A 25,806-nucleotide genomic window follows, 5' to 3' on the forward strand; every position below is an offset into this window, starting at 1 on the left:
AATGTTATAAACTATGTGTTCGATTATTTTCAGGGACAAACAAAGCTCAGGTGGTCCCTGTGTAATGAAAATAGCAATAAAAATGCCATGCTAAAATCTCTATCTTTTGGTTTATAAACCTATTAAGACCAACACATTAAAAGAACTTTGATAGAGTATACTTATTAGTTGACATGTTCTGTTGATTTTTCAAATCCGTTCTTTGCAAGTTGTATCATTTAATCAAATCTATCTATTGAATTTACTATATTACATTACCTAATTATATTTATTCATTAAGTATCTTATATATATTAACTAATATGGTTAATTTTCTAGAATATTCTAACACATTCATAAATAAGGTCTGTTCATTTTGCATATTCTACTATATTAACTAGCTCAATTAGATTAACCTACTTTGTTATAAAAAACAGGTTTATTCATGGAACACATTCTGTTATATTAAAAAAATAAGTTATATTATTATTATGTAGTGTTGTGATTTTTCTAAAAAGGAACATGTTAAATTGAAACTACGTAGAAGTTGTTCGGTAATTTAATTATAACTTGAGTTGACTTCTCTACCATGGCGACTACAGATACTGAAGGTTGCTGTTCTAATTAATGTGTTTAAAGTTGGTGTTGGATTACAGCTTGTTGTTTTTGTATTGTTTGTGTTGTCCTTGTTAACCTGAAGAAAACCTAACAAGTTGAAATATTGTTCTGTACTTTATTTTACTAAAGCTTTAATACCTATGTCAGCCGTCTTGAAAGTATGTTGATGTTGTTTACGTCACATTCAATGTTGTTGTTTTTCTGTTGTTTATTTTGTCTGTACCATATTCAATGTTGTTGTTCTACTGTTTATTTTGTCTGTACCATATTCAATGTTGTTGTTTTTTTTGTTCATGCTCTCTGTACCACATTCAATATTGCCGTTTTTCTATTGTTTGTGTTGGATGTACCATATCCAAGGTTGTTGTTTTCTATTTTTTGTTTTGTCTGTACCATATTCAAGGTCGTTGTTGTTCTATTGTTTACTTTTTCTGTACCATATTCAATGTTGTTTTCTTTGTTCATGCTCTCTGTACCATATTCAAGATTGTTGTTTTTCTATTGTTTATTTTGTCTGTACCGTATCCAAGGTTGTTGTTTTCTATTTTTTGTTTTGTCTGTACTATATTCAAGTTTGTTGTTTCTTATTGTTTGTTTTCTCTGTACTATATTCAAGTTTGTTGTTTTCTATTGTTTGTTTTCTCTGTACTATATTAAAGGTTGTTATTTTGCCATTCTTGTTTTGTCTGTACCATATTCAATGTTGTTTTTTTTTGTTCATGCTCTCTGTACCATATTCAAGATTGTTGTTTTTCTATTGTTCGTTTTGTCTGTACCATATTCAATGTTGTTGTTTTTCTGTGTTTATTTCCTCTGTACCATAATCAAGGTCGTTGTTTTTCTGTTGTTTATTTTGTCTGTACCATATCCAAGGTTGTTGTTTTTCAAATGTTTGTTTATCTGTATCACATTCAATATTGTTGTTTTTCTATTGTTTGTGTTGCATGTATCACATTAAAGGTTGTCGATTTTCTATTGTTTGTGCTGCATGTATCACATTCAAGGTTGTTGTTGTTCTATTGTTTGTGTTGGATGTATCACATTCAATATTGTCGTTTTTCTCTTGTTTGTGTTGGATGTATCACATTCAATATTGTCGTTTTTCTATTGTTTGTGTTGGATGTATCACATTCAAGGTTGTTGTTTTTCTATTGTTTGTGTTGGATGTATCACATTCAATATTGTCGTTTTTCTATTGTTTGTGTTGGATGTATCACATTTAATATTGTCGTTTTCCTATTGTTTGTGTTGGATGTATCACATTCAATGTTGTTTGTGTTGGATATATCATATTCAAAGTTGTCGTTTTTCTATTGTTTGTGTTGGATGTATCACTTCTATGGCTGCTCTGTTTCCAATCGATAGTTAACTAATGCTACGTTCTTACTCATTAGTTTTTTTTTTTTGTGTTCAATAATTATTTTATTGATGAAACTTTGTAGAATGGACGGCACCTGCATGTTGTGGAGACACAGGTGTAGAGAACGACGTTTCGAAAGTCTTACGCGTTTCGTCTTCAGCACTTTAATTAAAATAAAGTACTAATACACATACCAGTCGTCTTGAGAATATATTTTTACGTCAAGTGGGTTTTTCATCATTATGGAAAACGAATTTGTTTATACTGCTACTCTGTTTGCAGGAGATCACACTGGTGTTACTAAGGTAAGTTTTGGAAAAGTTCTGTCGAGATTAGGCCTAATAGAAATTTTTAGACACACGTTCTGTGGGACTTAGGCCTTATGGAAGTTTTTTTTTTCAGATTTAAATATCAACGATCATTTTCACTCTGTAATTTGCCAACAGAAATATATATTCAACGTAGAATATACTTCTTATTTTATCTTTTATGCGATACCTGTTAGATGATGTATTTATTGTAAAATAGTTTTAGAATAAATTAGATGCAATAAATACACCAACATACCCGTTCCACATTTTCCCTTAGGCTTCACGTAAGTGTTTTTGTACTTCGACTTTTGCAAATTGTGACATTGCGTTGAGTAAAAACAAATTTAAGTCATTGATGCCAATGATAATGTTGAATTACAAATAAACTACAGAAACAAAGAGAAATACGATAAATTAGAAATGTTATTTTTATACGTAAGGTGTTAGCATGTTAACATTAAGAAATGTTTATTTCAAACGTTGATATCAACAGTTTTAAATGCTACACGGATTTATAGGTGAAACAATAGCAGCGTATGTACAGTTTAAACTAACACTAAATAAGTCTAGTGTGGTTATAATATGCAGTATCCTATGGTGAACTTATAGCTTGGAAAGACGAGTGTGGTTATAATATATAGTATAATATGAAGAATTTGTAGCTTGGAAAGACGAGTGTGGTTATAAAATATAGTATAATATAATAAATTTGTTTCTAGGTGAGATGGAAGACCTTTTATGTTTGAAGTAAATTTATTTAAGAATTACATAACCTGAACGACCTTCACGCTCTAGAGCAGACTGCAACTTAAAAGACGTTTAACATTTGAATTGCGATTTTATGGCATATTACTATAAAATACCTTCACAAATGGCAAAGAATCATTGTTTAATGATTGACGAAGTTTATGTAAAATAACTAACACGAACTTGTGTGTATCTCCAAAATGCACCTACTTTTCACTTAGTTCATCACTGTTAAATTAATTCGTTAATCACCAAAGTTTTAACAAAAATGAAGACATGAAATGTTATCGTAAACAAAGGTACGTGTGCTCTTTGAAACAGATTTTCATTAGCACCCTTAAGCCTTTCACTGTACATCAGAAAGTAGAAGATATAGTACGAATGTTTCGACACTAATTCTAAATTATTTCGACTATATTAAAGATAAAGTATGTTTGGCAGTAAGAAAAGTTTATTTTTCTTTGTGTTTTATAGACAAGTAGATAATATATTTGTTAAAATACTAAAATAATATTTATCTGCAACATTTATTCACCACTTTAAACGTAAACGCTGACTGTAATAATTTAGTAATAGTAGGCCTGTTTCAGTGATGTCGAGAAAACCCACTTGTAGAGAAAATATATATGTAAAACGACCCGTTTTACATATTTAGTGGGCCTATTTGTAGTCTGATTTAGAGCATTAGGCTTAACACATACACGAAACTTAAGGATTCGCTTAAACACTATTTAGTAAATTTTATTAAGTCATAACTTCTGAATTAAACCATTTTTCTGTTTTATCACCAACTACTGATCATCAAAGCGTTCTTCACGGGTGTCAAAGGAAGATGTCTTATAATTAATGACAATTTCTAACCAACTTATCTATCCATAAATATTCGAAATTAATTATACACATACAGTACTATTATATTTATGTAGATAACATACACCAGGTAGTACATTTGTATTTATAATAAATAACATTCAACAGACAGTACTATTATATTTATGTAAACATCATACAACAGATAATACGATGGCATTTATATAGATTCTAGTTACTATTTGACTCTTTATTATTATAAAAATAATTATACTAAATAAGCATCAGTTTTATTTAAACAGCATTAAAGAAATGTGAGTTTATTTGGTATTTAGAAAAAAGTCTAAACAAACATCAGTGTATATGGTATATAGTAAATAGTCTTAACAAACGTGAGTTTATATAGTGTTTTGTAAACTATCTAAACAAGAATCAGTTCATGTGATAATAGTAGTTTTTAATAAATTTTTATTAAAGTATACCGAAAGTAAGATATATTCTTCAAGCTCCTTCTGTCTTGAAAATCTTTCTATTTTTGTTATTTGGTTAACATTATTATTATGTTGCTTAAAACGTTCTCAACTGGTTTAAACTAGTAACAAACCAACAACTGGTTAACTAACCAATCCTGTCAGTGTCTCTGCTAATTGATAAATCCCTATCAATGAAGCATACATAAAGGACGTAATTCATAAACACAAGGAAACGCAAAAAGTGAACTCGACTGGCATCATAAATAGGTTATTTCCTCTCAGCTTTTCTCGCAGACAAACAACTAGGTAACAAGAAAGACGAATATACGTACCGTGTTCACATTAGAAAAGGTTACAGAAAGATATGGATATTATTACGACAGTAAACTCATATGACAGAAATATGGGGAGAAGTGGTGTATGAGTTACTACCTAGAATAATAGCATGTAACAACATACGTAGCAATGGTTGTCTGCAGCATCTCAAGAAACATTTAGTGTTACATTAATATCACGTTGTTATACATCAAATAGTCGTAGTTGTTTGTAGAATTTCAAAAACACTCAATATTCCATTAAATATCACATTGTTACTTTATTTAATATAACAATACATGTTTTGTAAGAGAGTGATTGTTACAGTTGTTAATATAACAATACGTTTTGTAAGAGAGTGATTGTTACAGTTGTTAATATAACAATACGTTTTGTAAGAGAGTGATTGTTACAGTTGTTAATATAACAATACATGTTTTGTAAGAGAGTGATTGTTACAATTGTTAATATAACAATACATGTTTTGTAAGAGAGTGATTGTTACAGTTGTTAATATAACAATACATGTTTTGTAATAGAGTGATTGTTACAGTTGTTAATATAACAATACATGTTTTGTAAGATAGTGATTGTTACAGTTGTTAATATAGCAATACATGTTTTGTAAGAGAGTGATTGCTACAGTTGTTAATATAACAATACATGTTTTGTAAGATAGTGATTGTTACAATTGTTAATATAACAATACATGTTCTGTAAGATAGTGATTGTTACAGTTGTTAATATAACAATACATGTTTTGTAAGAGATTGATAGTTACAGTTGTTAATATAACAATACATGTTTTTGTAAGAGAGTGATTGTTATAGTTGTTAATGTAACAATACATATTTTTAAGAGAGTGATTATTATAGTTAATGTAACAGTACATATTTTTAAGAGAGTGATTATTATAGTTAATGCAACAACGTATGTTTCTTTAAAGTACAATATTGGTGTATTTATTGTAAAATTGTTTATCAATGTTGTTGTTTTTTCATTCACATTTTGTATACTACAACAACAGGTGAATTTCTGAACACGCCAGTAAACAACAATTTAGTTGTTCCTATAATTTTTAGATCTACCTTCATAAACACGTAAGAAACTTGGTTTTGTTTCTCCATATAGATATGTATTCATTTAATGTGTTATATAATTTATAAGGCAAGACAACACATCGTAACGATATCCATTTGAAAAGTACTGGTTGACAAATGTTTCCTGGACATCCGTACTTTATGTTATTTCGAAGGCCTGATGCAATGTAGCCTTGAAACCTCTTGAAACTCATTGGAGGTTAGTTTTGATCTGAGCTCTTCTACCGATGACGTATAAAAGCATTGTGGGTAGGATGCCTCGAACGTCTCCTATATAAATATTCTGGTTGTGATGTTTCTCACAGTACTATTGAAGAAGTCTGTTGGCGTTTGTCCCAACTAACTTGCAGCTGAGATTCTCTATACTTGTTTTTCTTTAAAATGGAGTTTGAGGAAATTCTGTTGGAGATCGGCGACTTTGGTCGCTACCAGAAATATTTAATACAGTTCTTCATGGTTCCGACAACTTTTGTTACGTCATTATACGTCATGAACGTGCTCTTTATGGTCTCTGTTCCTGAACACTGGTGTTACGTTCCTGAACTAGAAAGTACAAATTTGACCCTTCTGCAGAAGAAACAATTGAGTTTGCCTGTAGACGACCAGGATAGTTTCAGTAAATGTCAGATGTATGCTGTGGACTACAGACGGTTGGTTCGGAACATTACGTGGCCTAATGGGTCAGCTCTTCTGCCCACTCCTCATCCAGACTGGCCAGTTCAGGCCTGCCAGGATGGTTGGGTTTATAAAACAGATCTGTATTGGGAAACTGCCGCCACAAAGGTAAGGGAGGGCATGTTGTTTGCTGTATTAAACATTTTATCGAAACACAGGATATATAAAGAAGAATCCTACCAGTTTGGTAATGAGTATAGACAGTTAATTCTACTTTTGTCCAGTTCTCATATATAAAAGTCGAATGCATTCTTTAATAAGATAAATATACGAATCTTTAACGACATCCAATAACATATCAACAGATTTGGCTGGCTTGAAAGTTTGGGTTAGTCTGAAATACATATATTAAGATAATAAAACAAGTAAAACATACATAGACACTTATTAACCAACCTGACTAAATATTGTTAATTAAAGTAACAACAAAGAAACACATACCTTACATACGGAACGCTGGTTGTACTGCTGCGTATTTAATGGCCGCTGAACCAAGAGCTGGAAACCTGCCACACGTTTTTACAACATCTGATGTCTTCCTTGTATAAATGGAAAGTGAGTTAAATGACCCTCAAGCTCAAATACCACTACAATTTAAATGTGTAAAAAATCAAGGTAAAGTTTGTAAAAATGAACATTGAACCCTGAGAATTACTTAAGTGTGAATCAGAACAGAATTAATCTAAAGATTTATCAAAGTTAGTTTTGTTAAAGCTTGTAAAAATGAACATTGAACCCTGAGAATTACTTAAGTGTGAATCAGAACAGAGTTAATCTAGAGAGTTATCCAAATTAGTTCTGTTAAAATTTGTGAAAATGAACATTTAACCCTGAGAATTACTTAAGTGTGAATCACAACAGAATTAATCTAGAGAGTTATCCAAATTAGTTCTGTTAAAGTTTGTAAAAATGAACATTTAACCCTGAGAATTACTTAAGTGTGATTCAGAACAGACTTAATCTAGAGAGTTATCCAAATTAGTTCTGTTAAAGTTTGTAAAAATGAACATTGAACCCTGAGAATTACTTAAGTGTGATTCAGAACAGATGGAATCTAGAGAGTTATCGAAAGTCGAAGGCGTTAAAGAAATATACTCAATGACTTGTGAGTTTTCTTGTATCTACCTGAACGAATTAGAAGCCAATTACTTGTGTCCAACTATGTACAGCTGGCTGATAAATAATGTTTAAAGTATCACTCTTTCCCTGCTCTGTTATATAACCAGACTTCAAAAGTTTTAGCTAAGTTCTGGGAGAACTAGACGTAAAACTATTTACAGTGGTCACTACTAGGTGTGAAACCATTTTGCAGGGGTCGTATTAGACGTGAAAAGTTTACACAATGGGTCAGTGTTAGGTACGAATAATTATGGCCACCAAACGTTTGAACTTCGTAGGAAATGTAGTGTTATCAAGTATCCTCAATGTGAAAGGAGTCATTTGTAAGTGAAAAGGTTGTATGAACTAGTTCACTAAACATGGTTGTTTGTACTCTAGAAGGTGGTATAAACTAGTTCACTAAGCATGTTTGTTTGTACTCTAGAAGGTGATATGAACTAGTTCACTAAGCATGTTTGTTTGTACGCCAGAATGTGGTATGAACTAGCTCACTAAACATGTTTGTTTGTACTCTAAAAGGTGGTATAAGCTAGTTCACTAAACATGTTTGTTTGTACTCTAGCAGGTGGTATAAACTACTTCACTAAGCATGTTTGTTTGTACTCTAGAAGGTGGTATAAACTAGTTCACTAAACATCTTTGTTTGTACTATAGAAGGTTGTATGAACTAGTTCACTAAGCATGTTTGTTTGTACGCTACAAGGTTGTATGAACTAGTTCACTAAGCATGTTTGTTTGTACTCTAGAAGATGGTATAAACTAGATCACTAAGCATGTTTGTTTGTATTCTAGAAGGTGGTATAAACTACTTCACTAAACATGTTTGTTTGTACTCTAGAGGGTTGTATGAACCAGTTCACTAAACATGTTTGTTTGTACGCCAGAATGTGGTATGAACTAGTTCACGAAACATGTTTGTTTGTACTCTAGAAGGTGGTATAAGCTAGTTCACTAAACATGCTTGTTTGTACGCTAGCAGGTTGTATAAACTAGTTCACTGAACATGTTTGTTTGTACGCTAGAAGGTGGTATAAACTAGAAAACTAAGCATGTTTGTTTGTACGCTACAAGGTTGTATGAACTAGTTCACTAAGCATGCTTGTTTGTACGCTAGAAGGTTGTATGAACTAGTTCACTAAACATGTTTGTACTCTAGAAGGTGGTAGAAACTAGTTCACTAAACATGTTTGTTTGTACTCTAGAAGGTTGTATGAACTAGTTCACTAAACACATTTGTTTGTACTCTAGAAGGTGGTATAAACTAGTTCACTAAACATGTTTGTTTGTACTCTAGAAGATAGTATAAACTAGTTCACTAAGCATGTTTGTTTTTACGCTAGAAGGTTGTATGAACTAGTTCACTAAACATGTTTGTTTGTACTCTAGAAGGTGATATAAACTAGTTCACTAAACATGTTTGCTTGTACGCCAGAATGTGGTATGAATTAGTTCACTAAACATGTTTGTTTGTACGCTAGCAGGTGATATAAACTAGTTCACTAAACATGTTTGCTTGTACGCCAGAATGTGGTATGAACTAGTTCACTAAACATGTTTGTTTGTACGCTAGAAGGTGGTATGAACTAGTTTAATAAACATAGTTGTTTTTTCGCCAGAATGTGGTATGAACCAGTTCACTAAACATGGTTGTTTGTACGCCAAAATGTTTAATGAACTGGTTCTCTAAACATGGTTGTTTGTAATTTAAATAAAAACAACATCCTGTTTAATTTAATTGGTATTTTGAAGATAAATAATCAAACAACTAGTCACTATATTTAATATTAAAAGTGATTTAAAGACAAAATAAACACCAGCACTGAGAAAGTGTCTGTATTCATTCATTTAATATTCGGAAGGTTTGGAATTCTGTTTAAATTACTTAATGTTTTTATTTTATTCAATAACTGTGAATTACGAACATTTTCTTCTTCTAGTGGAACCTGGTGTGTGAACACGACGGCTTGCCAAGCTTGGTGCTGTGTATGGCAAATATAGGAAGTGCTATAGGGACTTTAGCTTTTGGCATCGCAGCAGACAAGTAAGTTTCAGTTTTGTTTCTACTGTTACAGGTGGCTGGCCGTCAAGTGATACACTACATCCAGTACGATGAATCTGTTAAATATAACAACTCATCACTGACAGATGTAGGTTAGACTAATCTTACCTCTCAAGACATGTGATTTAATAATTCAACATGTTAGTAGTGTGTGTGTACAATTTCAATATTAGAAACGTCGTGACTATAGAGTTCCAACATAGTGTACTTAGCCTATATACGAGTACAGATAACCTCTGTACGATCATAAGGAGATCTGCATGAAACATCGAGGTAGTATTCAATAACTCCAGAGATTGGGGTGGTCAGACATCAAGGTAGTTAGTATCCAATAACTCCAGAGATTGGGGTGGTCAGATATCAAGGTAGTACCCAATAACTCCAGAGATTAGGGGTTCAGACATCAAGGTAGTAAGTATTCAATAACTCCAGAAATTGGGGTGTTCAGACATCAAGGTAGTAAGTATCCAATAACTCAGAGATTGGGATGGTCAGACATCAAGGTAGTACCCAATAACTCCAGAGATTGGGGTGGTCAGACATCAAGGTAGTAAGTATCCAATAACTCCAGAGATTGGGATGGTCAGGCATCAAGATTGTACCCAGAAACTCCAGAGATTGGGGTGGTCACACATCAAGGTAGTAAGTATCTAATAACTCCAGAGATTGGGGTGGTCAGACATGAAGGTAGTAAGTATCCAATAACTCCAGATTTTGGGGTGGTCAGACATCAAGATAGTAAGTATCCAATAACTCCAGAAATTGGGATGGTCAGACATCAAGGTTGTACCCAATAACTCCAGAGATTAGGGGTTCAGACATCAAGGTAGTAAGTATCCAATAACTCCAGAGATTGGGATGGTCAGACATCACGGTATTATTCAATAACCCCAGAGATTAGGGGTTCAGACATCAAGGTAGTATCCAATAACTCTAGAGATTGAGGTCGTCAGACATCAAGGTATTAAGTATCCAATAACTCCAGATTTTGGGGTGGTCAGACATCAAGATAGTAAGTATCCAATAACTCCAGAGATTGGGATGGTCAGACATCAAGGTAGTACCCAATAACTCCAGAGATTAGGGGTTCAGACATCAAGGTAGTAAGTATCCAATAACTCCAGAGATTGGGATGGTCAGACATCACGGTATTATTCAATAACCCCAGAGATTAGGGGTTCAGACATCAAGGTAGTACCCAATAACTCTAGAGATTGAGGTCGTCAGACATCAAGGTATTAAGTATCCAATAACTCCAGAGATTGGGATGGTCAGACATCAAGGTAGTATCCAATAACTCCAGAGATTGGGATGGTCAGACATCAAGGTAGTATCCAATAACTCCAGAGATTGGGATGGTCAGACATCAAGGTAGTATCTAATAACTCCAGAGATTGGGGTGGTCAGACATCAAGGTTGTACCCAATAACTCCAGAGATTGGGGTGGTCAGACATGAAGGTAGTAAGTATCCAATAACTCCAGAGATTGGGATGGTCAGACATCAATGTAGTACCCAATAACTCCAGAGATTAGGGGCTCAGATATGAAGGTAGTAAGTATCCAATAACTCCAGAGATTGGGATGGTCAGACATCACGGTATTGTTCAATAACCCCAGAGATTAGGGGTTCAGACATCAAGATAGTACCCAATAACTCCAGAGATTGAGGTCGTCAGACATCAAGGTATTAAGTATCCAATAACTCCAGAGATTGGGATGGTCAGACATCAAGGTAGTATCCAATAACTCCAGAGATTGGGATGGTCAGACATCAAGGTAGTATCCAATAACTCCAGAGATTGGGGTGGTCAGGCATCAAGGTTGTACCCAATAACTCCAGAGATTGGGGTGGTCAGACATGAAGGTAGTAAGTATCCAATAACTCCAGAGATTGGGATGGTCAGACATCAAGGTAGTATCCAATAACTCCAGAGATTGGGGTGGTCAGACATCAAGATTGTACCAAATAACTCCAGAGATTTGGGTGGTCATACATGAAGGTAGTAAGTATCCAATAACTCCAGATTTTGGGGTGGTCAGACATCAAGATAGTAAGTATCCAATAACTCCAGAGATTGGGATGGTCAGACATCAAGGTAGTACCCAATAACTCCAGAGATTAGGGGTTCAGACATCAAGGTAGTAAGTATCCAATAACTCCAGAGATTGGGGTGGTCAGGCATCAAGGTTGTACCAAATAACTCCAGAGACTGGGGTGGTCAGACATCAAGATAGTAAGTATCCAATAACTCCAGAGATTGGGCGGGCGGTCAGATATGAAGTTAATTGCAAGAGAAAAGACTTAAATGGTTGTCATAGATATGAGCAAATTAATAAGTTAATAGGTTCTTGAACTTTCCTTGGATATGGTCATGAAGTTTTTTATATTACTTGTGATCTGAGGTTAGTAACTTGATAAATGCACACGAAGGTAGTGCGGTAAAATGTCATCAGAACATTAAAACTGTGATTTGTGTTTGTGACATGATCATTGTAAATGGACGAAACAAATCTCATTCCAGGCTTGGACGAAAGATTGCTTTTTTCACGAACATTATCGTCGCCACTGTGTGTGGTACCCTTTCTGTGTTTGCTCCTAACTTCACCACCTTCGCGATCCTGAGAATGCTAGTAGGTGGAACACTACCGTCCAATTTTCAACTGCCGTACATAATAAGTAAGTATAAGGTAGTTACTGCCGTACATAATAAGTAAGTATAACGTAGTTACTGCCGTACATAATAAGTAAGTATAACGTAGTTACTGCCGTACATAATAAGTAAGTATAAGGTAGTTACTGCCGTACATAATAAGAAAGTATAACGTAGTTACTGCCGTACATAATAAGTAAGTATAACGTAGTTACTGCCGTATATAATAAGTAAGTATAACGTAGTTTTATTTCTACACGTTTAGAACTCACTAATTTCGATTTTTCAACGAGTTAAAAATAGAAAATATTTTAATAATTTGTCCGAAATACTTTTTTTTAATTTCCTCCAACAATCTGTCTTCCCGACATACTGAGGTGTTTTCCAATAAATAGTGTATTCGCTTATTATTTTCAACTGTATTACATTAATATTTTATTTATGTATTTTTGGAAATGTGTAACAATAATTTATTTCAGCTAACGTCCCCTTAACCGACTCACCGTGTCAGTCATTATACATTTCAATATGTTTTAGGTAAACCTTTATATTATCTGATTGTTTTTAAACTATCAGATTATAAGTTGTTCGATCATAACTACTCGTGTTTTATCTGTATTTTAGAAAAGTCAGATTATAATTTTTAAGTTTGACTTAGTTTACGTTCCTTTAAAGTTAACTTATGTTTCACTCTATTTCAAAACTTAACATATTTTATTGGGCGAAGTTCTAGGTTGGAATTCATCTTGATTTTAGGCCCAGCATGGCCAGTTGGTTAAAGAATGCGACTCGTAATCTGAGGGTCGCGGGTTTGAATCCCCGTCACACCAAACATGTTCCCCCTTTCAGTCGTAGGGTCGTTATAATGTAACGGTTAATCCCACTATTTGTCAGTAAAAGAGTAGCCCAAGAGTTGGCGGCGGATGGTGATGACTAGCTGTCTTCCCTCTAGCCTTACACTGCTAAGTTTGGGACGGCTAGCGCAGATAGCCCTCGTGTAGTTTTGTACGAAATTCAAAACAAACTAAAAAAACCATCTTGATTGTAAACGTCCTACAAATATATCTTAGTGGACTTACTTTTAAACATTAATTATTATTGGTAACAACAATATTAATTTTCTTTCTAGTTAGTTTCTGTGACGATTTTCCTGGTTATATGAAAAGGTTTAAGCTAATTAATTCTCGTGAATGAGCAGATTAACACTGTAGTTTTAATTGTTAAACACTGTCATTATTTTAATGAGCAGATTAACACTGTAGTTTTAATTGTTAAACACTGTCATTATTTTAATGAGCAGATTAACACTGTAGTTTTAATTGTTAAACACTGTCATTATTTTAATGAGCAGATTAACACTAGTTTTAATTGTTAAACACTTTCATTATTTTAATGAGCAAATTAACACTTTAGTTTTAATTGTTAAACACTGTCATTATTTTAATGAGCAGATTAACACTTTAGTTTTAATTGTTAAACACTGTCATTATTTTAATGAGCAGATTAACACTGTAGTTTTAATTGTAAAACACTGTCATTATTTTAATGAGCAGGTTAACACTTTAGTTTTAATTGTTAAACACTTTCACGTTGTGTTCACAAGAAACTAATTTAATTATTTAAAAGTAGAAATATAAGAAACTACGCAGAGAAATCGAAGAAATATGTCACGAATTGTGATGTTTTAATCTTTCAGTGCCAGAGGCAGTCGTTCGAAATTTCAAATCGAAATTATAATGATAATTAGATGGTGTATCCTTTAATTTTTGGAGTATTTTTATCCTTTTTAGACATAATTTGATAGCAGTCTGTTCAGTGGTTGATGAAAACCAATATTAACAGTAACTATGTCTCCATCAGGTATTTCATCTTTCTTCACATAGCAACTAAGGAAGTAGCGGAATGAATAATACCACGTGCAAACAGCAAAGTGATTGACACTGTTTATCAACCCAGGAAGACTGACATTGTTTATCAACCCAGGAAGATTGACACTGTTTATTAACCCAGAAAGACTGATACTGTTTATCAACCCAGGAAGATTGACACTGTTTATTAACCCAGGAAGACTGACACTGTTTATTAACCCAGGAAGACTCACACTGTTTATCAACCCAGGACGATTGACACTGTTTATCAACCCAGGAAGACTGACACTGTTTATCAACCCAGGAAGACTGACACTGTTTATTAACCCAGGAAGACTGACACTGTTTATTAACCCAGGAAGACTGACACTGTTTATCAACCCAGGAAGATTGACACTGTTTATTAATCCAGGAAGATTGACACTGTTTATCAACCCAGGAAGACTGACGCTGTTTATCAACCCAGGAAGACTGACACTGTTTATTAACCCAGGAAGACTGACACTGTTTATCAACCCAGGAAGACTGACACTGTTTATTAACCCAGGAAGACTGACACTGTTTATCAACCCAGGAAGATTGACACTGTTTATTAACCCAGGAAGATTGACACTGTTTATTAACCCAGAAAGACTGATACTGTTTATCAACCCAGGAAGATTGACAATATTTATTAACCCAGGAAGACTGACACTGTTTATTAACCCAGGAAGACTGACACTGTTTATCAACCCAGAAAGACTGACGGTGTTTATTAACCCAGGAAGATTGACACTGTTTATCAATCCAGAAAGACTGACACTGTTTATCAACCCAGGAAGACTGACACTGTTTATCAACCCAGGAAGATTGACAATGTTTATCAACCCAGGAAGAGTGACACTGTTTATCAACCCAGGAAGACTGACACAGTTTATTAACCCAGGAAGACTGACATTGTTTATTAACCCAGGAAGACTGACACTGTTTATCAACCCAAGAAGATTGACACTGTTTATTAACCCAGGAAGACTGACACTGTTTATCAATCCAGGAAGATTGACACTGTTTATTAACCCAGAAAGACTGATACTGTTTATCAACCCAGGAAGATTGACAATGTTTATTAACCCAGGAAGACTGACACTGTTTATTAACCCAGGAAGACTGACACTGTTTATCAATCCAGGAAGATTGACACTGTTTATTAACCCAGAAAGACTGATACTGTTTATCAACCCAGGGAGATTGACACTGTTTATCAACCCAGGAAGACTGACATTGTTTATCAACCCAGGAAGACTGACACTTTTTATCAACCCAGGAAGACTGACAGTGTTTATCAATCCAGGAAGAGTGACACTGTTTATCAACCCAGGAAGATTGACACTGTTTATTAACCCAGGAAGACTGACACTGTTTATCAACCCAGGAAGACTGACACTGTTTATTAACCCAGGAAGATTGGTACTGTTTATCAACCCAGGAAGACTGACACTGTTTATCACCCAGGAAGACTGACACTGTTTATTAATCCAGGAAGATTGACACTGTTTATCAACCCAGGAAGACTGACACTGTTTATCAATCCAGGAATACTGACATTGTTTATCAACCCAGGAAGATTGACACTGTTAATTAATCCAGGAAGATTGACACTGTTTTTCAACCCAGGAAGACTGACACTGTTTATTACCCCAGGAAGACTGACACTGTTTATCAACCCAGGAAGATTGACACTGTTTATTAACCCAGGAAGACTGACACTGTTTATCAACCCAGGAAGACTGACACTGTTTATCAACCCAGGAAGACTGACACTGTTTATTAACCCAGGAAGACTGACACTGTTTATCAACCCAGGAAGATTGACACTGTTTATTAACCCAGGAAGACTGACACTGTTTATCAACCCAGGAAGACTGACACTGTTTATTAATCCAGGAAGATTGACACTGTTTATCAACCCAGGAAGACTGACACTGTTTATTAACCCAGGAAGACTGACACTGTTTATCAACCCAGGAATATTGACACTGTTTATTAACCCAGGAAGACTGACACTGTTTATCAATCCAGGAAGAGTGACACTGTTTATTAACCCAGAAAGACTGATACTGTTTATCAACCCAGGAAGATTGACAATGTTTATTAACCCAGGAAGACTGACACTGTTTATTAACCCAGGAAGACTGACACTGTTTATCAACCCAGGAAGACTGACGGTGTTTTTTAACCCAGGAAGATTGACACTGTTTATCAATCCAGAAAGACTGACACTGTTTATCAACCCAGGAAGACTGACACTGTTTATCAACCCAGGAAGATTGACACTGTTTATTAATCCAGGAAGATTGACACTGTTTATTAACCCAGGAAGACTGACACTGTTTATCAATCCAAGAAGATTGACACTGTTTATTAACCCAGAAAGACTGATACTGTTTATCAACCCAGGAAGATTGACAATGTTTATTAACCCAGGAAGACTGACACTGTTTATTAACCCAGGAAGACTGACACTGTTAATCAACCCAGGAAGACTGACGGTGTTTATTAACCCAGAAGATTGACACTGTTTATTAACCCAGGAAGACTGACACTATTTATCAACCCAGGAAGACTGACACTATTTATCAACCCAGGAAGACTGACACTGTTTGTTAACCCAGGAAGATTGGTACTGTTTATCAACCCAGGAAGACTGACACTGTTTATCACCCAGGAAGACTGACACTGTTTATTAATCCAGGAAGATTGACACTGTTTATCAACCCAGGAAGACTGACACTGTTTATTAACCCAGGAAGACTCACAGTGTTTAGCAACCCAGGAAGACTGATACTGTTTATTAACCCAGGAAGATTGACACTGTTTATCAACCCAGGAAGACTGACATTGTTTATCAACCCAGGGAGATTGACACTGTTTATCAACCCAGGAAGACTGACATTGTTTATCAACCCAGGAAGACTGACACTTTTTATCAACCCAGGAAGACTGACAGTGTTTATCAATCCAGGAAGAGTGACACTGTTTATCAACCCAGGAAGATTGACACTGTTTATCAACCCAGGAAGATTGACACTGTTTATTACCCCAGGAAGACTGATACTGTTTATTAACCCAGGAAGATTGACACTGTTTATCAACCCAGGAAGATTGACACTGTTTATTAACCCAGAAAGACTGATACTGTTTATCAACCCAGGAAGATTGACACTGTTTATTAACCCAGGAAGATTGACACTGTTTATCAACCCAGGAAGACTGACACTGTTTATCAACCCAGGAAGACTGTCACTGTTTATTAATCCAGGAAGATTGACACTGTTTATCAATTCAGGAAGACTGACACTGTTTATCATCCCAGGAAGATTGATACTGTTTATCAACCCAGAAAAATTGACACTGTTTATGAACCCAGTAATTTTTCTAATACCGCTTAGAAATCCTGGAAACAGTTGAATGGCTGACAGGAGTTAAAAACTCAGATAGTAACAGAGTGGCCAAAACTGCTTATGAAAACAGGAAACAGTAGAATGGCTTAGAGGAGTTAGAAAGTCAGATGGTAACAGGGTGTCGAAACTGCTTATGAAAACAGGAAACAGTAGAATGGCTGACAGGAGTTAGAAACTCAGATAGTAACAGGGTGGCCGAAACTGCTTATGAAAACAGGAAACAGTTGAATGGCTGACAGGAGTTAAAAACTGAGGCAGTAACAGGGTGGCCGAAACTGCTTATGAAAACAGGAAACAGTTGAAAGGCTGATGCTGGTTATCAGCTAGTAAATGTTACTATGGCTAACAGCATATCGACCTGAATATCGGTCAAGAGGATAGCTGTTTTGTTATACTCACTAACGCGTTGTTTGTCCGTGTCCACACATCTTCACAAGTTTCACTAACATATTGTTTGTCTGTTTCCACACATCTTCACCAGTTTTACCAACAAATTGTTTGTCTGTCTCTACACACCTCCACCATTTTTACCAACAAATTGGATTTAGTGTCTCTCTAGGAGTTGTTTGATTTAAATATGTTCATGATTGGTTTATTATGTCTGTCTCCAAACACCTCCACCATTTTTACCAACAAATTGGATTGAGTGTCTCTCTAGGAGTTGTTCGATTTAAATATGTTCATGATTGGTTCATTATGTCTGTCTCTACACACCTCCACCATTTTTACCAACAAATTGGATTGAGTGTCTCTCTAGGAGTTGTTCGATTTAAATATGTTCATGATTGGTTCATTATGTCTGTCTCTATACACCTCCACCATTTGTATCAACAAATTGGATTGAGTGTCTCTCTAGGAGTTGTTCGATTTAAATATGTTCATGATTGGTTCATTATGTCTGTCACTATACACCTCCACCATTTTTACCAACAAATTGGATTGAGTGTCTCTCTAGGAGTTGTTTGATTTAAATATGTTCATGATTGGTTCATTATGTCTGTCTCTACACACCTTCACCATTTTTACCAACAAATTGGATTGAGTGTCTCTCTAGGAGTTGTTCCATTTAAATATGTTCATGATTGGTTCATTATGTCTGTCTCTACACACCTTCACCATTTTTACCAACAAATTGGATTGAGTGTCTCTCTAGGAGTTGTTTGATTTAAATATGTTCATGATTGGTTCATTATGTCTGTCTCTACACACCTCCACCATTTTTAACAGAGCCACAGTGATATACAGGAATAACTTAATTATTTTATTAACAATGTGTAAACGAAAGATTTTCAATAATTACCTGTTTTGTTTGGTAAAATATTCAGTCTAAATAACTTTATTTCTTTATTGTTTTAGTTGTGGAACAAGTTGGCCCCAAAGTTCGTTCCAGTTTAATATGCTTATCTTGGTTGCTGTGGACGAGCGGGTCGTGTTTCTTGGCTCTGGTTGCGTTCCTTTCCAAATCTTGGGTGACGTTGGGCCTAGTGACGTCACTTCCCGTTGCCCTCTTCCTAACTTATTGGAAGTAAGAAAACTTCATACTCTTCTATGTAGCAAGCTGTGACTTAATTCAATAGTGGAGGCTCGAACCACTAATTTAGGCCTAATAGTATAACCTTATTCCTTAGAAAGTGCATTTAAATAGTTTGGGAAAAATTTTAGTTAAAACTTCATAGTTCTTTACTAATTATACTTTGAAGTAAAATGTCAGCTATTCTCATATATGTGATTATGATATGATTTGGAATAATTTTATTAAATAAACTAAAATTTAGAATCACTTGCGTTCCAATGTTAACTAATAGAGCTACTACTAACTTAAAGAAGTAAGGACTGGAAGATAGAGATCTGGTTTAGATTGCAGTGTTAATTAACAGAGCCACTACTAACTTAAAGAAGTAAGGACTGGTAGATAGAGATCTGGTTTAGATTCCAGTGATAACTAACAGATCCACTACTAACTTAAAGAAGTAAGGACTGGAAGATAGATATCTGGTTTAGATTCCAGTGTTAACTAACAAATCCACTACTAAGTTAAAGAAGTAAGGACTGGAAGATAGAGATCTGGTTTAGATTGCAGTGTTAATTAACAGAGCCACTACTAACTTAAAGAAGTAAGGACTGGAAGATAGATATCTGGTTTAGATTCCAGTGTTAACTAACAAATCCACTACTAAGTTAAAGAAGTAAGGACTGGAAGATAGAGATCTGGTTTAGATTGCAGTGTTAATTAACAGAGCCACTACTAACTTAAAGAAGTAAGGACTGGTAGATAGAGATCTGGTTTAGATTCCAGTGATAACTAACAGAGCCACTACTAACTTAAAGAAGTAAGGACTGGAAGATAGATATCTGGTTTAGATTCCAGTGTTAACTAACAAATCCACTACTAAGTTAAAGAAGTAAGGACTGGAAGATAGAGATCTGGTTTAGATTCCAGTGTTAACTAACAAATCCACTACTAAGTTAAAGAAGTAAGGACTGGAAGATAGAGATCTGGTTTAGATTGCAGTGTTAACTAACAGAGCCACTACTAACTTAAAGAAGTAAGGACTGGTAGATAGAGATCTGGTTTAGATTCCAGTGATAACTAACAGAGCCACTACTAACTTAAAGAAGTAAGGACTGGAAGATAGAGATCTGGTTTAGATTCCAGTGATAACTAACAAATCCACTACTAACTTAAAGAAGTAAGGACTGGTAGATAGAGATCTGGTTTAGATTCCAGTGATAACTAACAGAGCCACTACTAACTTAAAGAAGTAAGGACTGGAAGATAGATATCTGGTTTAGATTCCAGTGTTAACTAACAGATTCACTACTAACTTAAAGAAGTAAGGACTGGCAGATAGAGATCTGGTTTAGATTTCAATGTTAACTAACAGAGCCACTACTAACTTAAAGAAGTAAGGACTGGAAGATAGATATCTGGTTTAGATTCCAGTGTTAACTAACAGATCCACTACTAAGTTAAAGAAGTAAGGACTGGAAGATAGAGATCTGGTTTAGATTGTAGTGTTAATTAACAGAGCCACTACTAACTTAAAGAAGTAAGGACTGGTAGATAGAGATCTGGTTTAGATTCCAGTGATAACTAACAGAGCCACTACTAACTTAAAGAAGTAAGGACTGGAAGATAGATATCTGGTTTAGATTCCAGTGTTAACTAACAGATTCACTACTAACTTAAAGAAGTAAAGACTGGCAGATAGAGATCTGGTTTAGATTTCAATGTTAACTAACAGAGCCACTACTAACTAAAAGAAGTAAGGACCGGAAGATAGAGATCTGGTTTAGATTCCAGTGATAACTAACAGAGCCACTACTAAGTTAAAGAAGTAAGGACTGGAAGATAGAGATCTGGTTTAGATTCCAGTGATAACTAACAGAGCCACTACTAACATAAAGAAGTAAGGACTGGAAGATAGATATCTGGTTTAGATTCCAGTGTTAACTAACAGATCCACTACTAACTTAAAGAAATAAGGACTGGCAGATAGAGATCTGTGATGTCGAGAAACCCACTAGTTGAGAAATTTATATGCAAAAACGGCTCGTTTGGGTTGAGAAAATATTTTACATAGAAGAGCGAACAACGTTTCGACCTTCTTCAGTCATCGTCAGGTTCACAAAGAAAGAGGTAACTGACCGGAAGCTGACCACATGTTTGAAAGGAGTTGTGTAACTGAGTGTCGGAATGTAGAGGGCGGTGTTAGATGTTTGAATATATAATTTTATTTATTTTATTAATATATGTATAAAGGCTTTCCTTTATATTGGTTTATTTTGGGTTTAAGTTGTTGTATAAGTAAGGCTTCTTTAATTTTACGTTTGTTTATGTTTGTTTCTTTATTTAGTATTTGGGTGTTTTCTATGGTTATGTTGTGTTTATTTGACTTGCAGTGTTCGAAAACGTGTGAAGGTGACTTTTTATGTTCTTTGAATCTGGTTTCCATTTTTCTACTTGTTTCTCCAATATAGAAGTTGTGGCAGTTATCACATTGTATTTTATAAATAATGTTGGTGTGGTGTTTGTCAGTGTAGTTTTTACATAGGATAGACCTCAGTTTTGTGCCTGGTTTTTGAATAAATTTGGTATTAACTGGAATGTCATATTTTTTACTAGTTTTTGCCAAATGTTGGTTATTTGTTTGCTGATGTCAGGAATATATGGTATACAGCAGTATATGGTTTCGTGATTTTTTGATTCGTGAGATATATTTACTTTTGTTGGTTGATTTTGCTTTCTGTCTAGGTGTTTGCGTATAATGTTTTCTACGGTTTGTGGAGGAAACTTATTGATGTTGATGAAGTATTGTTTTATTTTGTCTGATTCATCGTTAATTTTATCTGGTGAACATAGTTTTATGGGTGTGTTTATTTGATTTCTTAGTATGTTGAGTTTTTGTTTTGTTTCATGTGCTGAGTCCCAAGGAATGTATAGTCCAGTATGGGTGATTTTTCGGTGGATTTCTATTAAACACAGCTGAGTTATCAGTTAAACCTAATATCTAGATTGAGTTTAGATTCTGATGTTAGATTATAGATCGAAAATTCACTTTAAAAGTTAAAAACTGGAATATCTAAATCTATTTTAGATTCTAGTGTTAACTATTAGATCCGCAGTGGAGTTACAAAATTTTAGATGACTTATAGTTTTACTTGTACTGGTCATAACATCTATAATGGACCATATATCAAATGTTTTTATCTTGTGCTATATTTCTGAACTTATATAATTTAATACTGTGTTGTTTTGACAAGTGTAACGAATATCCAGTGTTCTAAATAGTAATCATTATGACTTTTAGAGACATATTTATAATAAATACTTTATACTGTGTTGTTTTGACAAGTGTAACGAATATCCAGTGTTCTAAGTAGTAATTATTGTGACTTTTAGAGACATATTTATAATAAATACTTTATACTGTGTTGTTTTGACAAGTGTAACGAATATCCAGTGTTCTAAGTGGTAATTATTGTGACTTTTAGAGACATATTTATAATAAGTACTTTATTCGTGTAATTCCAGTTGAGTTTGAAATTAATATCATAATTTGAGATGAATTAGAAATTTCTTCATCATTTCCAGCAGAGATTTCTTAATGCCATTGTTGTGGTTCTCTGTGTAATGATAAAGTCCTTGTTTCTAGTTAGGGGAGGTTGTTTAATGTTATTTTTGTGGTTCTCTGTGTAATGATAAACTCCTTGTTTCTGGTTAGGGGAGATTGTTTAATGTTATTGTTGTGGTTCTCTGTGTGACGATAAAGTCCTTGTTTCTATTTAGGGGAGATTGTTTAATGTTATTGTTGTGGTTCTTGATGTAACACTATAATCTTTATTTCTTATCAGCTGATATTCGCTATTGTCATTTTTTCAATATTGAATGTAAATAATATATATTTATTTATTTCTGTTGTGAATATTATTATTCTTGGTTCTAGTTGAAGTAACTGGTTCTTTCCTTATTGAGGTATCATACATCGTCTTTTGTCGTATATGTTGTGATGCTGGTTACCATAAAGTAACTGGTTCTCCCCTTATTCGGGTATCATACATCGTCTTTTGTCGTATATGTTGTGATGCTGGTTACCATAAAGTAACTGGTTCTCCCCTTATTCGGGTATCATACATCGTCTTTTGTCGTATATGTTGTGATGCTAGTTACCATCATAAAGTAACCGGTTCTCTCCTTATTGAGGTATCATACATCGTCTTTTGTCGTATATGTTGTGATGCTAGTTACCATCATAAAGTAACCGGTTCTCCCCTTATTGAGGTATCATACATCGTCTTTTGTCGTATATGTTGTGATGCTGGTTACCATAAAGTAACCGGTTCTCCCCTTATTCGGGTATCATACATCGTCTTTTGTCGTATATGTTGTGATGCTGGTTACCATCATAAAGTAACTGGTTCTCCCCTTATTCGGGTATCATACATCGTCTTTTGTCGTATATGTTGTGATGCTGGTTACCATAAAGTAACTGGTTCTCCCCTTATTCGGGTATCATACATCGTCTTTTGTCGTATATGTTGTGATGCTAGTTACCATCATAAAGTAACCGGTTCTCTCCTTATTGAGGTATCATACATCGTCTTTTGTCGTATATGTTGTGATGCTAGTTACCATCATAAAGTAACCGGTTCTCCCCTTATTGAGGTATCATACATCGTCTTTTGTCGTATATGTTGTGATGCTGGTTACCATAAAGTAACCGGTTCTCCCCTTATTCGGGTATCATACATCGTCTTTTGTCGTATATGTTGTGATGCTGGTTACCATCATAAAGTAACTGGTTCTCCCCTTATTCGGGTATCATACATCGTCTTTTGTCGTATATGTTGTGATGCTGGTTACCATCATAAAGTAACTGGTTCTCCCCTTATTCGGGTATCATACATCGTCTTTTGTCGTATATGTTGTGATGCTGGTTACCATCATAAAGTAACTGGTTCTCCCCTTATTCGGGTATCATACATCGTCTTTTGTCGTATATGTTGTGATGCTAGTTACCATAAAGTAACTGGTTCTCCCCTTATTCGGGTATCATACATCGTCTTTTGTCGTATATGTTGTGATGCTGGTTACCATAAAGTAACTGGTTCTCCCCTTATTCAGGTATCATACATCGTCTTTTGTCGTATATGTTGTGATGCTAGTTACCATAAAGTAACTGGTTCTCCCCTTATTCGGGTATCATACATCGTCTTTTGTCGTATATGTTGTGATGCTGGTTACCATCATAAAGTAACTGGTTCTCCCCTTATTCGGGTATCATACATCGTCTTTTGTCGTATATGTTGTGATGCTGGTTACCATCATAAAGTAACTGGTTCTCCCCTTATTCAGGTATTATACATCGTCTTTTGTCGTTTATATTGTGATGCTAGTTACCATCATAAAGTAACTGGTTCTCCCCTTATTCGGGTATCATACATCGTCTTTTGTCGTATATATTGTGATGCTAGTTACCATCATAAAGTAACCGGTTCTCTCCTTATTGAGGTATCATACATCGTCTTTTGTCGTTTATATTGTGATGCTAGTTACCATCATAAAGTAACCGGTTCACCCCTTATTCAGGTATTATACATCGTCTTTTGTCTTTTATTTTGTGATGCAAGTTACCATCATAAAGTAACCGGTTCTCTCCTTATTGAGGTATCATACATCGTCTTTTGTCGTTTATATTGTGATGCTAGTTACCATAAAGTAACTGGTTCTCCCCTTATTCGGGTATCATACATCGTCTTTTGTCGTATATGTTGTGATGCTGGTTACCATCATAAAGTAACTGGTTCTCCCCTTATTCGGGTATCATACATCGTCTTTTGTCGTATATGTTGTGATGCTGGTTACCATCATAAAGTAACTGGTTCTCCCCTTATTCGGGTATCATACATCGTCTTTTGTCGTTTATATTGTGATGCTAGTTACCATCATAAAGTAACTGGTTCTCCCCTTATTCGGGTATCATACATCGTCTTTTGTCGTATATATTGTGATGCTAGTTACCATCATAAAGTAACTGGTTCTCTCCCTTATTGAGGTATCATACATCGTCTTTTGTCGTTTATATTGTGATGCTAGTTACCATCATAAAGTAACCGGTTCACCCCTTATTCAGGTATTATACATCGTCTTTTGTCTTTTATTTTGTGATGCAAGTTACCATCATAAAGCATTTGGTTCTCGCGCTATCACATATTATAAGCCATCAATGAGGTTATTGTTAGCTCTGTAGTGGTACCAGTTACAACAATTGTAACATTTTTATGTTTTAGGTATCTTCCACAGTCTGCAAGGTTCCTCATCGTCCATGGACGCTATGAAGAAGCGGCTGCAACCATCTCGCACATAGCTACCAAGAACAGGAAAGATATTCCAGATGACTTGTTTGCCAAGTTAATGGTACAGGCTTTTCTTTGGTACACCAGATATTGTAGATTGAGACGTGTTACAGTAAATATGTTTCTTTAAGAACTTGTTTCTAATTCTGAGTATTATTACATAATTACATATTTTTTATATTATTATATATTACATATTATTATATAATTACATATTATTTTTATATTATTACATAATACATATTATTATATAATTACATATTTTTATATTATTACATATTACATTACATTAATATTATTATATAATTACATATTTTTATTATATATTACATATTATTTATATATTATATAATTACATATTATTATATAATTACATATTTTTATATTATTATATAGTCAGTACATATTATTGTATATAATTAC

The 25,806-nt window shown here is 34.5% G+C and overlaps 1 protein-coding gene and 1 long non-coding RNA gene across 2 annotated transcripts in view; one reads left to right on the forward strand and one right to left on the reverse strand.

Moving 5' to 3' along the window:
* The window catches only part of LOC143246787 (uncharacterized), a 55,085-nt gene that overhangs the window by 2,408 nt on the left and 26,871 nt on the right, over positions 1 to 25,806 (reverse strand). The window contains exon 2 of the long non-coding RNA XR_013026162.1: positions 6,830 to 6,927. This is a non-coding gene — a long non-coding RNA (uncharacterized LOC143246787). The remainder of the gene's footprint in view (positions 1 to 6,829; positions 6,928 to 25,806) is intronic.
* LOC143246786 (carcinine transporter-like) overlaps positions 6,012 to 25,806 on the forward strand; it is a 45,719-nt gene continuing 25,924 nt past the window's right edge. The window contains exons 1-5 of the mRNA XM_076493938.1: positions 6,012 to 6,496; positions 9,445 to 9,548; positions 12,090 to 12,244; positions 18,883 to 19,051; positions 25,318 to 25,444. Coding sequence (XP_076350053.1) covers positions 6,095 to 6,496; positions 9,445 to 9,548; positions 12,090 to 12,244; positions 18,883 to 19,051; positions 25,318 to 25,444 — 957 coding nt within the window. The 5' untranslated portion in view covers positions 6,012 to 6,094. The remainder of the gene's footprint in view (positions 6,497 to 9,444; positions 9,549 to 12,089; positions 12,245 to 18,882; positions 19,052 to 25,317; positions 25,445 to 25,806) is intronic.

The sequence above is a fragment of the Tachypleus tridentatus genome, chromosome 3 (assembly GCF_004210375.1).
Source record: "Tachypleus tridentatus isolate NWPU-2018 chromosome 3, ASM421037v1, whole genome shotgun sequence".
NCBI classification, from domain to species: Eukaryota; Metazoa; Arthropoda; class Merostomata; order Xiphosura; family Limulidae; genus Tachypleus; species Tachypleus tridentatus.